Here is a 14,714-nt window from a genome sequence, read left to right as displayed (position 1 = left end):
CTGAACATGTTTACATGCCAATAACTCAATACAGTTATAGCGCCACCTGCTGGCAACACTAAAATTGCCTATAACTCAGCCAAACAATATCCGATCTGCCTAAAACTTCACATGGTTGATAAGATTGCTCTCCTGAAGACAACTACCTGCCAATATTGAGTCACAGTCATAGCGCCACCTGGTGGCAATAGTAAAATTGCCTATAACTCAGCCAAACAATGTCCGATCTGCCTGAAAATTCACATGGTTGATTAAAATCCTCTCCTGAAGACATCTACGTGAAAATATTGAGTCACAGTCATAGCGCCACCTGCTGACAGGAGCAAGTATGGCATAAATCTGTGATTTTCTCAGATTTTTTTTAAGTATCGGAATAAATTATTATTGTTCGCGGTTCTCTGTCAACCTACTGCCACCGGGCGGCGGTGAGCCCGGGTGCGAGGTCCCTATCATCGCTGCTTGCAGCTTTAATTATTATTATTATTATTATTATTATTATTATTATTCTTATTATTCTTCTCCCGAATGAATCGCGATTTTGAGGGTCTAAACATGCCCGAAAACTCACGAAAATTTGCACACGCCCCAGAAGTGGCGAAAATTTACGTTTGTTATAGGCTTCGGAAGTGGGCGTGGCAAAATGACTCGACAGCGCCACCTAGAAAATTGATACGGACAAGCCCCCGAGCCACGAATCACGCACATGCACGAAAATTGGCACACACCTCAAACATGCCAAGACCTACAAAAAAGTCTCAAGGAGCGATATCTCAAACCCAACAGGAAGTCGGATATTTATGGCTTCCTGCGGCGAAAAAGTGGCGATTTTGCCATTTCCAGGCGTTGTACTTTAACGAACTCCTCCTAGGGATTTCATCCGATCGACACCAAAATTGGGTTATGTCATCTAAAGGCCTTGGCGATGTTAAATTGCGAAGCTTTAGAGTTTTCGTCGATGGGCGTGTCCGTGGCGGCCTCGTAAATTTTGACGACTCGCCATGAAACATCAAGTTGTTATAACTCAGGCATGCATTAACCGATCTGCCTCAAAATTCACACGTTTGATAACCGTCCTGACCTGAACACGTTTACATGCCAATATCTCGATACAGTTATAGCGCCACCTGCTGGCTACAGGAAATGTCATGATTTACAGTAAAACAAACTCCTCGCACAAATTTTATCATATCAGCACCAAATTTGAGTGGTGTCATCTGAAAGCAGTATCGATGATATATTGTGAAGGTCTAGAGTTTTCGTCGATGGGCGTGTCCGTGGCGGACTCGCAAACTTTGATGATTCGCCATGAAATATCAAGTTGTTATAACTCAGGCATGCATGATCCGATCTGCCTCAAACCTCACACATTTGATAAGTGTACTGACCTGAACATGTTTACATGCCAATAACTCGATAAAGTTATAGCGCCACCTGCTGGCAAACTTAAAATTGCCTATAACTCAGCCAAACAATATCCGATCTGCCTAAAACTTTACATGGTTGATAAGATTGCTCTCCTGAAGACATCTACATGCCAATATTGAGTCACAGTCATAGCGCCACCTGGTGGCAATCGTAAAATTGCCTATAACTCAGCCAAACAATGTCCGATCTGCCTGAAAATTCACATGGTTGATTAAAATCCTCTCCTGAAGACATCTACATTAAAATATTGAATCACAGTCATAGCGCCACCTGCTGACGGGAGCAAGTTTGACATAAATCTGTGATTTTCTCAGATTTTTTTTATGTTTCGGCCTAAATTATTATTGTTCGCGGTTCTCTGTCATCCTACGGCCACCGGGCGGCGGTGAGCCCGTGTGCGAGGTCCCTATCATCGCTGCTTGCAGCTTTAATTATTATTATTATTATTATTATTATTATTATTATTATTATTATTATTCTTCTCCCGAATGAATCGCGATTTTGAGGGTCTAAACATGCCCGAAAACTCACGAAAATTTGCACACGCCCCAGAAGTGGCGAAAATTTACGTTTGTTATAGGCTTCGGAAGTGGGCGTGGCAAAATGACTCGACAGCGCCACCTAGAAAATTGATACGGACAAGCCCCCGAGCCACGAATCACGCACATGCATGAAAATTGGCACACACCTCAAACATGCCAAGACCTACAAAAAAGTCTCAAAGAGCGATATCTCAAACCCAACAGGAAGTCGGATATTTATAGCTTCCTGCGGCGAAAAAGTGGCGATTTTGCCATTTCCAGGCGTTGTACTTTAACGAACTCCTCCTAGGGATTTGATCCGATCGACACCAAAATTGGGTTATGTCATCTAAAGGCCTTGGCGATGTTAAATTGCGAAGCTTTAGAGTTTTCGTCGATGGGCGTGTCCGTGGCGGACTCGTAAATTTTGACGACTCGCCACGAAACATCAAGTTGTTATAACTCAGGCATGCATTATCCAATCTGCCTCAAAATTCACACGCTTGATAACCGTCCTGACCTGAACACGATTACATGCCAATATCCTGATACAGTTATAGCGCCACCTGCTGGCTACAGGAAATGACAAGATTTACAGTGAAACAAACTCCTCCCACAAATTTTATCATATCAGCACCAAATTTAAGTGGTGTCATCTGAAAGCAGTATCGATGATATATTGTGAAGGTCTAGAGTTTTCGTCGATGGACGTGTCCGTGGCGGACTCGCAAACTTTGATGATTCGCCATGAAACATCAAGTTGTTATAACTCAGGCATGCATGATCCGATCTGCCTCAAACCTCACACATTTGATAAGTGTCCTGACCTGAACATTTTTACATGCCAATAACTCGATAAAGTTATAGCGCCACCTGCTGGCAAACTTAAAAATTCCTATAACTCAGCCAAACAATATCCGATCTGCCTAAAACTTCACATGGTTGATGAGATTGCTCTCCTGAAGACATCTACATGCCAATATTGAGTCACAGTCATAGCGCCACCTGGTGGCAACAGTAAAATTGCCTATAACTCAGCCAAACAATGTCCGATCTGCCTGAAAATTCACATGGTTGATTAAAATCCTCTCCTGAATACATCGATATGCCAATCTTGAGTCACAGTCATAGCGCCACCTGCTGACGGGAGCAAGTTTTGCATAAATCTGTGATTTTCTCAGATTTTTTTTATGTATCGGCCTAAATTATTATTGTTCGCGGTTCTTTGTCGTCCTACGGCCGCCGGGCGGCGGTGAGCCCGGGTGCGAGGTCCCTATCATCGCTGCTTGCAGCTTTAATTGGGATTGGAGCTGCAGAACACCAGACCTCCAGGACCGAGATTGGCCAACCCTGAACTAGATCATCTGCTTTCGAGATTCCCGAAGGATTGGGGTAAGGTACTCAGTCCGACTCCTGGTGAACCAAGACCTTCAGTATCTAGTTTAATCTACTGTGTTTAAATGGAGGTGAAGCTGAAGGTGGCCTTGCTGGAGAAGGAGAGAACGCTCTTGTGGTTAAGATGCAAGGGTTAGGACAGTATAAGGCCCCGCTATATTTCAAACTAAAATCTCTGTTAATGATTGTAGAGGTGCAGATACACCTGTACAGCTCTGCTACTCCACTCTCCAGTGTATTCATGTGACAGATGTTGTTGTGTTAGATGATATTCTCCTGTCTGACGCCTGTGGGTATAAGATACGGATCAGGTGGATAAACAGTGCATATACTCCAAAACATGCCTACTGATTGCATAATTTTCATGGACCAATGGTAGCTCTGAGGTCTTTAGGAGCCAAAGTGAACTCCCCACAAAAGTTAGCTTTGGTGAGTTTCTCAAATTGCATGAACTCAAAAATAACTTTGTTTCAGCCTGAAATGATGATTCAATTAGTTTTTGTTGGAAGTATGGGCCTTTAGGAATTAAAAGTTTAGAAAGTAGGGAGTTGGGATCTGGAACTACAGGCCATAGCTTATTAGGATCAGGACTGAACACTCCTGAGTTAGGGTGTAAGTTTAGGATATAACTTTCAGAATTTTGAACAATGCACAATACAGGATTCTCAAACTACCAGGTAACACCAGCTAACTAGATCATCTGCATTTGAGACTCCTGAGGAAAGTTTAGGAGACAGGTACTCGACCCCACTCCTGACGAACCCAAGACCTTGATTATCTAGTCACAGTGTGTTTAAATAGAGCTGAAGCTGGCCTACCTGGAGCAGGACAGGAGACATCAGGGTTAGGGGATGAGGGTTAGTTCAGAATAAAGGTATACGTTTAAAGTTTAGGGATCTGGGATCTCAAAGTAACATCCACTCTCTAAGGTAATCTGCATTTTAGATGACTGAAATAGAGTTTAGATTCATAGTTTTGGGTTTAGGGTAGGATGCTCAATCCTGATCTACTTCTTTAAGTAAACCCTAAGCCCTTGAAGAGCTGGTTCAAGTGTGTCTACAGGGCTGAATCTGGTTCAAGCCAGATTTCATTAAGCAGTATTGAGTAATCCTGGTTTATGACCTGGGATCTATCTGTAGTACCTAGTTCTCCCACTGTAAGTCTTCACGCCTGTACCTGAACGAGCCATCCCTCTAACGGCAGGCCCCATAAGTGCATTGGTTTATAATGTTATGTACCTCCGTAGAAAGTAAAAAGCTCTCGCTGTCGTAAGCACCACCTTAACACAATGAAGGCACCTGGTGCACCCCTAGGGGTTCAATGACCTCTTCTCATAAGAAGAAAAACAAGAGATCAACAACACAGAGACCAGGAGACAAACAAAACACAAATCAGATGTGAGGAATGTCTTCTTGTACATGCATCCCATAGGAGCAAGAACGTTCCATGTCTCTAGGGATGCACCACCCCATATCGACTGTCCTGCAATAGAGTCAGTACCCTAGGTTGAGCTTATTCTTGTTGAGTTCCCGCTCCAAGTTTCCGATAAGCGTGTCGATGCTCTCCTGCAGATCCCGTAGGTTGACTCTATTGCTCAGTACTGGGCTGATCTCCTGGATCTTCATGTAGGCCTGGTAGGTGTGCTCTTTGGGTCGGTGCTCCAAGTGATCTGGCAGGATCTCGTCGCAGGAGCTAATAGACAGAGGTTCCTCTATTTGTAGCCTGTCTAATCCTCCCGTCTCGTCTTCATCACTCTCGTCTTCATCCTCCTCCTCCTCCTCGATCTGCATTTCCTCAACCCTCTCCACTGCCTCCTCCACCTCAGGAAACTCCTGTTCATCTGCAGTACTCTTCGGTAGGTCCTCCTGGCCTGTGTTTGAAGGCTCTTCGCTGGGAACATCATCATAATCGGCCTCCTCCAGGCTGGTCTGCTGCATGTACGAGTCCTGGCATGCGCTCCAGTCTCCAGCGTAGCGGTTACTGGGACTGTCTAATCGACCCGCTCGGGGGCGCAGTACTCCAGTCATGTGCACCTCGGTGAGATTCAGCACCTGCGGACGCTCTTTCCTCCTCCGTACAGCAGCCGCTGCCGCTGGAACTGGAGATGAAGGTTTACCTCGAGCATCCACAACTACAACAGGAAGAAAAACAATGGGTTTAATGATTTGGTCGCACATTAAAGGTGTTTGTGTAATGTTAGTTTCAGTCAGTTCACTTTAGGGATATCTATTAGCTAGTGTGCCCCAAAGCTGACCAAATTCACGTTTAGCAAATGACTACTGACACTAGCCCAGTTATAAAACACACAATAAATCCTGCTAGATCTGGTGGAGGACAGAAAAGCACAACACACTATCTTTAGCATCTACTTGGATAAATGTGATTGCTTAGCAGGAGTTAGCAGAGGACTCATGGATTACACTAGTTTAATCTTGTTTACCTGTCCTGATTCACCTGCCCTGATCACCTCTAAATCCCTGACGACTTCAGCAGGAGCAAGTCAAGCTAAAGAACTATACACTGCACAAGTAAATGCTACATAATTAGCTTTATAGCTCTGTTGTTTTAATAATAAAGAATATAACCGCAGGTTTAAGGTGAGGATGTCTTTGTACACACGGTTACGCATGAGCTGGGTTAACCTTAATTAGTTAATCAGTGGACATTATCTGTGGTGGTTAATTAGCGCTACGTGTTCAGACTAGAACAGAAGGGTCTGCTTTAGAGGCTGAGGATTTAGATACTTGTGATTAGCACAACTGTAATACAATAGCATAAAGCTGAAACAGTAAAGCATAAACAACACTGCCGACGCATAACTGGAGCATAGCGCTAATGTGTGATCTAAAAAAGCCCACTTATACTGCAAAACAAGATCCAGACAGTTGCTTTTTTGTGATGAGTGTATTATCACAATGTGTGTGTGTGTGTGTGTGTGTGTGTGTGTGTGTGTGTGTATAAATATAAGTGAGTGTGTTTGGAGGCTCCTCTGAAGGCTGACTGTGGGGAAGATCGGCCGGAGTTGAAGGTTAACAGAGGAATGTGTGTAATTATAGTGTGTGTGTGTGTTTTTACTGCGGTGCTGAACGAGTCACGCACACCACAGAGAAGGGTGAACACTACACACAGATATACAGTGATCAAAACACACACACACACACACCTGAACACTGCAGATCTGTCACACACACACCTGAACTAGGGCTGGATGATATGACACAAAATAAAAAAATCGTGATCATTTATTTCATATCAGTCGATATCGATAATTATCAGGATAAATGTCAAATCTTTATATCTATTAATTGAAAAGGTCGCTGGTTTGAGTCCCGGCTGGGTCAGTTGGTGTTTCTGTGTTGAGTTTGCATGTTCTCCCTGCGTTCGCGTGGGTTTCCTCCGGGTGCTCTGGTTTCCCCCACAGTCCAAACACATGTGGTACAGGTGAATTGGGTAGGCTAAATTGTCCCTAGTGTATGAGTGTGTATGGATGTTTCCCAGAGATGGGTTGCAGCTGGAAGGGCATCCGCTGCGTAAAACATATGCTGGATAAGTTGGTGGTTCATTCCGCTGTGGCGACCCCAGATTAATAAAGGGACTAAGCTGAAAAGAAAATGAATGAAATGTCTGACAATATAAATACTAAAATAATAAACAAAAGAACAATCTTAATTCAGCATTTACTGTTCAAGTCTTTAACAACTGAAGACATTACCCTACAAGCTATTGGATATTACTGTTGAACATCAGAAAATTAAAATAAAACATGTTCGGAACAAGTGAACGGTGAGTTAATGTTCAGTTTTGGATGAACTCTTCTTTTAATGGTGAGTATGGTGAATTTAGGGTGAAATATCCTTTACAATATTATAATTAGGGATGTTAATGATTACTTGATGATCTATTGATTGTCAATAACCCGTTAAATGATAGACCTAATTGATGACTGATTAAGCGTGCACATTTAAAAGTTTAGTTATGCTTTGTGCTGTGAGACGCATGCATGCATTACATCATCAAGTGTGTGGAGTTTACCTTATGGAGTCGCCCTCTTGACATTGTATATTGCGGGACGCATAAAACCCTGTTATGCGCAGATCTCAGTTATATCCGTGGGTGTTTTAACCAATTTTATCTGACAGACTGGCACAAATAGGCCTATGCAGACTCTCATTTTAATAAATCGTGCATCACGGTGAGATATGCAGGGAGCCTCTCCATTCACTCAATGAGTTTCTGAGCTCTCTCATCCTTCAGACCGAGTTCGTTCTTCAGAGGTAACCTAAAAATACTATCAGTGCTGTGAATAGTTTGTAAAGAGTGTCCTGTCCTGGGTCATTCTAAATGCTTGATTAAACGAATTAAATTGAAACTGAAAACAGTTTAATGGATTGTTTTGGCACTGAAGCATATAAGCGGAGGCGAAGCGCTTCACCTCAGATGTTAAAGTGAGAGAGGCACAGATGGAGTTTTCAGCATTTCTCTGTCGTAGTGAAATAGCGGCTCGTGTGCTGTGCCGCCTTCAGAGTCAATGAAAGACTTTCCTCACAAGCAGTTGAACTGTGTATAATTATTTACCTTTTAAGTAGTAGGAGCGTTTTATTTACTCACCCTCGCCTCCTTCGCCATAGTATTCTACTGCGACATTATGCATAGGAGATAAATGACATCAGTACGTAATAACCGGTTATGATCTATGACTGAACCGATATCGAATTTTCCCCATATGCATTGCAGGGGCACTGAAGAAACAATTAATTTTGACACCCCTAATATATATATATATATATACAGTTGAAAACCCCCTTTGAATTTTTTGAGCAGATGTTTCTCAGATTGAGGAATTTCTCACAGTATTTCCTCTAATATTTGTTCTTCTGGAGAAAGTCTTATTTGTTTTATTTCAGCTAGAATAAAAGCAGTTTTTAATAGTTTTAAACTCATTTTAAGGTCAATATTATTAGCCCCCTTCAGCAATATTAGTGTTGGATTGTCTCCAGAATAAACCACTGTTATACAATGACTTGCCTAATTACCCTAACTTTACCCTAATTACCCTAGTGAAGCCTTTAAATGTCACTTTAAGCTGAATACTAGTGTCTTGAAGAATATCTAGTCTAATATTTGTTATGAAGCGGACAGGAGACAGAGGTAAGGAAACGTTAGGGTGTTTATTAAATGACAACAAGGAGCACATGAAGGATAGCCAGGAGGATCAGGAATGATGTTGGGGTCTTTTCCTCCGTGGCTGGGTAACAGGAATACACGAGGATGGACAGCACACACCAGATACAGCTGACAGAGGATGACACAGACTTGGAAGGACTGGAAGACAGGACGATTCGGGAGGACCAGGAAGACTAGGAGGAATACAAAGAGAACAGGTAAGTAAATCGTTTGTTTTAGCTGAGGATGACTACGCTGAGTGGTCGCTCAGTTGTCCGCTTTCGTCGAGACGAGCCCGGACAATGAGCGACTGGAGTGCTGTGCTTTTATCTGGTGCTCGTGAATGTGATGCAGCTGTGTGCTCATTAGAAGTCAGGTGATGGTGATCTTCGTGAGTGGGGGTCGTGAGAGCCTGACCAATCCATGACAGTACCCCCCTCCCCAGGGCCCGCTCCTGAGGGCCGACACCTCCGACGCCGTGGTGGTCTCCCTCTGCCTCTAGGCGCTGGGAACTCAGGGTGGCTCTCATGAAACTCCACCATGAGACTAGGATCGAGAATATCAGCTCTGGGAACCCATGTCCTTTCTTCGGGGCCGTACCCTTCCCAGTCCACCAGGTACTCCAACTGGCCACCACGACGTCGGGAACGCAAGATCTCCTTCACTGCGTAGACGGCTCCTTCTTCTAGGAGCAGTGGAGGAGGGGGTTCCTCTTCGTGGTCAGGCTCTGTGGAGGGAAGAACAGGATCGTGATAGGGTTTCAGGAGTGATACGTGGAATGTAGGGTGAATACGGTAGTGAGAGGGTAATTGTAGTTTGTAGGTGACGGGGTTAACCTGTTCCACGATGGTGAAGGGACCAACAAATCGGGGACTTAACTTGCGAGAGGGCAGTCGCATGCGTATGTCCCGGGTGGATAGCCACACCTTTTGTCCGGGTGTGTATCTGGGTTCTTCAGACCTTCTCCTATCGGCGGTTACCTTGCTTCGACGGACTGCCCTCTGCAGATGTTGATGAGCCTCGTCCCAGACTCTCTCGCTCTCCCGGAACCAGTGATCCACTGCGGGGACATCAGATGGTTCGCCATCCCAGGGAAAGAGCGGTGGTTGGAAGCCCAGGACGCACTGGAATGGCGTGAGTCCGGTGGAGGGTTGCCGCAGTGAATTTTGGGCATATTCTGCCCAGCCCAAATACTGGCTCCAGGAGTTCTGGTGACCACTGCAGAAGGTCCTCAGGAACCGTCCCACCTCCTGAATCTTCCTCTCTGTCTGCCCGTTGGTTTGGGGATGATATCCAGAAGAGAGGCTGACGGCCACACCTAGGAGCTTGAAGAAGGCTTTCCATAGACGTGAGATGAACTGTGGACCTCTGTCCGACACAATATCTTCTGGAATACCAAATGACCTGAAGACTTGATTAAAGATATTGTCGGCAGTTTCAAAGGCTGTGGGAAGACCTTTCAGAGGGATTAGTTTGACAAACTTTGAGAATCTATCTACTATGACTAGAATACAGGTATTACCTTCTGACGAAGGGAGGTCAGTGATAAAGTCCACTCCTAGGTGTGACCAGGGACGGTTCGGAATCGGCAAGGGATGGAGCTTTCCAGCGGGTAGATGACGTGGGCTCTTGGATTGGGCACAGTCCTTACAGCCCTGAACATATTGCCTCACATCCCTTGCCATGTTTGGCCACCAGAATCGTTGGGATACTAGCGAGAGAGTATTGTTGATCCCTGGATGTCCAGTGCCTAGCGAGGTATGTAAGGAGTGGATCAGATCTACCCGGTGTTCAGGTGGTATGAACTGCCGATGAGGAGGGCATCCCGGCGGAGCAGGGGCTTCCGGAGTGGCAACGACTGGAGGAGCGTTCCAGGTGATCGGACAAATGGAGATGTGTTCGGGAAGAATCTTCGTTGGGAGTTCTTCATGATCGTGATGCTCGTGTAAACGAGAGAGAGCGTCTGCTCTTAGATTCTTGGGTCCTGGACGATAGGAAATGGAGAAATCAAAACGTGAGAAGAAAAGTGACCATCTGGCTTGACGTGGACATAGTCTCTTGGCCTCTTTGATGTATTGGAGGTTTTTGTGATCTGTGATCACCTGGAACGGATGTTTGGCTCCCTCCAACCAGTGACGCCACTCCTCCAAGGCTAGCTTGATTGCTAGAAGCTCCCTGTCTCCTATGCTGTAATTCTGCTCCGCCGGGCTCAACTTCCGAGAGAAATAGGCACAGGGATGCAGTCGGGGCGGTGTATCATGATGTTGAGATAATACTGCCCCGACGCCGGTGGTGGATGCGTCCACTTCCACCACGAAAGGAAGATTTGGGTCAGGATGAGTCAGGAGTGGGGCCCTTGTGAACTCCTTCTTAAGAAGGCGGAAGGCTGCGGCTGCTTCTTTGGTCCACTCCAGTCCTTTGGGTTTACCCTTGAGGAGATTAGTGAGAGGTGATGTAATCCTGCTGTAGTCCTTGATAAACCGTCTATAAAAGTTAGCAAACCCAAGAAACCTCTGGAGCTCCTTAATGGAAGTGGGTTCTGACCAGGATAGAACAGCCTCAATTTTCTTCCCATCCATACGTATACCGGTTTGATCAATGATGTATCCCAAGAAATGAATCGACTTCTGGTGGAATGAGCATTTCTCCGCTTTGAGGTAGAGGTGATGTTCTCTCAATGTGTGTAGGACCTCCGCAACGTGTTGGCGATGTTCGGCCTCACTCCGGGAGTAAATGAGGATGTCATCTATGTACACTATTACAAAGTGGTGAAGAAACTCCCGGAGGACTTCATGAATGAAGTTTTGGAATACGGAGGGGGGCGTTGACCAGACCGTAAGGCATGACCTCATATTCATAGTGGCCAGTAGGGGTCACGAATGCTGTCTTCCATTGGTCCCCCTCACGTATTCTTATCAGATTATACGCGCTGCGGAGGTCCAATTTAGTGAAGACTTTAGCTTCTCGGAGCTGTTCCAAAGCGGCTGGTACCAGAGGAAGGGGATATCGGTATTTTACTGTACCGTTATTTAGGACCCTGTAGTCGATGCATGGACGCAGCCCTCCGTCCTTCTTGGCCACAAAGAAGAAGCTTGAGGCGGCTGGTGATTTTGAGTGACGTATGTACCCCTGACTCAGAGCCTCCCTTATGTAATCTTCCATTGCCTGATTCTCTGGAAGCGAGAGCGGGTAGATCCTACCTCTTGGCAACTGGGCATCTGGAACTAGGTCGATCGCGCAGTCCCATGGCCGATGCGGCGGTAGCTGGGAAGCTCTCTTGGGGCAGAAGACATCATGAAAGGAGCTGTACTCCTTAGGAATGTGGATAGACTGCTTCTCAGGAGGGCTCTCGACCGATGTTGCAAACAAAGAAATGGGGTTCCGACCTTGAAGAGGGAGATTTGGAAAACAGGTAGGTGTACATCCAGATCCCCATTTCTTTATCTCTCCTGTGCCCCAAGAGATGATGGGATCGTGCTTCACCAGCCACGGGCGCCCTAGAATGATGTCCATATTTGCACCCTCCAGAACCAGAAATTGAATCCTCTCTTGATGTAACAGCCCCACTTGAAGAAGGATGTCTTCGCATTGTCGATGGATACGGGTCGAAGATCGAGTGCACTGGGTTATCGGTTGTATCTGGTATATATGCGAGGACGCCTCAGTACGGAGGTGGAGTTGACGACAGAGGGATTGGGAGATGAAGTTCCCTGCTGACCCGGAGTCGATGAGGGCTGTGACAAGGAGAGAAATAGAGGCAGTAGTTATTTGTACGGTGGTAGTAAGTGGTTTACATTGTTCAATATTCGTACTGAATACACTCACTGAAGTCCGAATGGGACGAAGGGGACACTCCATACGGGTGTGTCCACTGACACCGCAGTATAGACACAGACCCCGGGTCAGCCTCCTCTGTCGTTCCGCTGATGTCAGTCTTCCAGACTCTATTATCATGGGTTCTGGTTCTGGAGAGGCTGTTGACTCAGGCGATTGGAGGAGTGCAGACGAGGGGGTGATGGTGTCCTGTTGATAGGAACGGAGACGATCGGAACATCGGAGAGAATGTTGGATGAATCTCTCCAGACCCATTGTATCATCTAATGTGGCCAGTTGGATTCGGAGAGTGGGTTCCAAGCCGAGCCGGTACGTGGTCAACAACGATCTCTCATTCCATCCACTTGCAGCTGCTAGAGTGCGAAACCGGAGAGCATATTCCTGTGTAGATAGAGTACCTTGCTTTAGATGATACAGCTGCTCTCCAGCGGCTACTTCCCCATCAGAACGTCCAAACACCTCTTTGAAATACTCCGTGAAGGTAGTGATGGAATTCATGACCGGCCCGGCTTGGTTCCAGATCGTCTCAGCCCATTTAAGTGCAGGTCCAGAGAGTAGAGATACGATGTAGGCGATCTTCGACTTATCTGTGGGATATAGAGAAGGTTGCATTTCGAATATGAGGGAACATTGTAACAGAAAACCATTGCACTCCCCCGCTCCGCCTGAGTAGGGCGCTGGTCGGGCCATGGGACTGGAAGGAAGGGCCGAAGAAGAAACTGTGGAGGCGGAAGTGCTCGGTGCTGGTGGTGCGTTGGAAAGTGGAGCTGGTGGCTGTAGAATCCGCTTCAACTGGTCCACCAGCTCTTGAAGGTGATCGGGGGTGCTCATGTTGTCGTCGTTATGGGTCCGGGCTTCTGTTATGAAGCGGACAGGAGACAGAGGTAAGGAAACGTTAGGGTGTTTATTAAATGACAACAAGGAGCACATGAAGGATAGCCAGGAGGATCAGGAATGATGTTGGGGTCTTTTCCTCCGTGGCTGGGTAACAGGAATACACGAGGATGGACAGCACACACCAGATACAGCTGACAGAGGATGACACAGACTTGGAAGGACTGGAAGACAGGACGATTCGGGAGGACCAGGAAGACTAGGAGGAATACAAAGAGAACAGGTAAGTAAATCGTTTGTTTTAGCTGAGGATGACTACGCTGAGTGGTCGCTCAGTTGTCCGCTTTCGTCGAGACGAGCCCGGACAATGAGCGACTGGAGTGCTGTGCTTTTATCTGGTGCTCGTGAATGTGATGCAGCTGTGTGCTCATTAGAAGTCAGGTGATGGTGATCTTCGTGAGTGGGGGTCGTGAGAGCCTGACCAATCCATGACAATATTATGTACTGTCATCATGGTGAAGAGAAAATAAATCAGTTATTAGAGATGAGTTATTAACACTGTTATGATTAGAAATGATTTCTTCCACACATTCAACCGTACATCATATATATATATATATAATATAATATATAAAGGCTGGTTATTTTACCATCGATGAGGGACAGTAGTGGTATTACAGATTCCAAAATGAATATCTTAATATTAAAAAGGAAAGTCTGACCACAAAAAATCCGTCAAGTGTTCATTGGGCTGTGTTTGAGATCATGCCGTCTGTCTTATCTTTCGTCTTCTCTGGGTTTTTCTCGTAAGGCACGGCTTTCGAACAGGATGACATGAGACTCAGCTGGGTAGTTGCGCTGGTTTACCAACACTTGTTTGTGTCTGTGATTTGATTAGCATCTTCATCAGTGTGCGGTTGTTTTAATGATGAAGGTTTGTGGTGTTTTGATGACACGAGTCGTCTGCCGTTTGCTCTGTTTTGTGTCGGATTGCAAAATACTAAGTAGCTCCAGACTGAAGTCTAGTGACGTTACTGGTCAACAATACCTGTGATCTTGTCTTTTTAATTTTGACTTATTTTTTTCTCACCCCTCCAAGTGCATCTAACACTGTAGGCTGTACACCTGTACTACATGCGGCGTCCAGAAACACAGGCTGCAAAATTCCTGCACAGCGTTACACATCGACATTATCAAACACTTTATCAAACTGTCATTATCGTTTAGCGGAAACATCATTTCAGGATAATTAATGTTATTGAATTATTGCCCAGCCCTAACCTGAACACACACACACACACACACACACACACACACACGCACACGCACACACACACCTGAACACAGCAGATCAAAGACCGAAACAACAGATCTGTCCTCACAACACAACCTCACACATACACATACACGCACACGCACGCACGCACGCACGCACGCACGCACACACACATTTTAAATTAGTAAATAAAATAAACGCAAATAAGAATGTGGTCTGCGATGATGATGATGACGATAAAGCTATAATACTGATGATGATGATGA

At 45.5% G+C, this 14,714-nt stretch overlaps 1 protein-coding gene across 2 annotated transcripts in view; it reads right to left on the bottom strand.

Annotated features, from left to right (window-relative positions):
- Positions 1 to 3,244: 3,244 nt before the first annotated feature.
- The window catches only part of syde2 (synapse defective 1, Rho GTPase, homolog 2 (C. elegans)), a 50,675-nt gene continuing 39,205 nt past the window's right edge, over positions 3,245 to 14,714 (bottom strand). For both annotated transcript variants that reach the window (XM_056449952.1, XM_056449953.1), the window contains exon 7: positions 3,245 to 5,472. In XM_056449952.1, coding sequence (XP_056305927.1) covers positions 4,835 to 5,472 — 638 coding nt within the window. In that variant the 3' untranslated portion in view covers positions 3,245 to 4,834. The remainder of the gene's footprint in view (positions 5,473 to 14,714) is intronic.

Source organism: Danio aesculapii, chromosome 23, assembly GCF_903798145.1.
Source record: "Danio aesculapii chromosome 23, fDanAes4.1, whole genome shotgun sequence".
Classification (NCBI taxonomy): domain Eukaryota; kingdom Metazoa; phylum Chordata; class Actinopteri; order Cypriniformes; family Danionidae; genus Danio; species Danio aesculapii.
The sequence above is the reverse complement of the archived record's forward strand: the minus strand, read 5'-3'. Positions and strand labels throughout refer to the sequence as shown.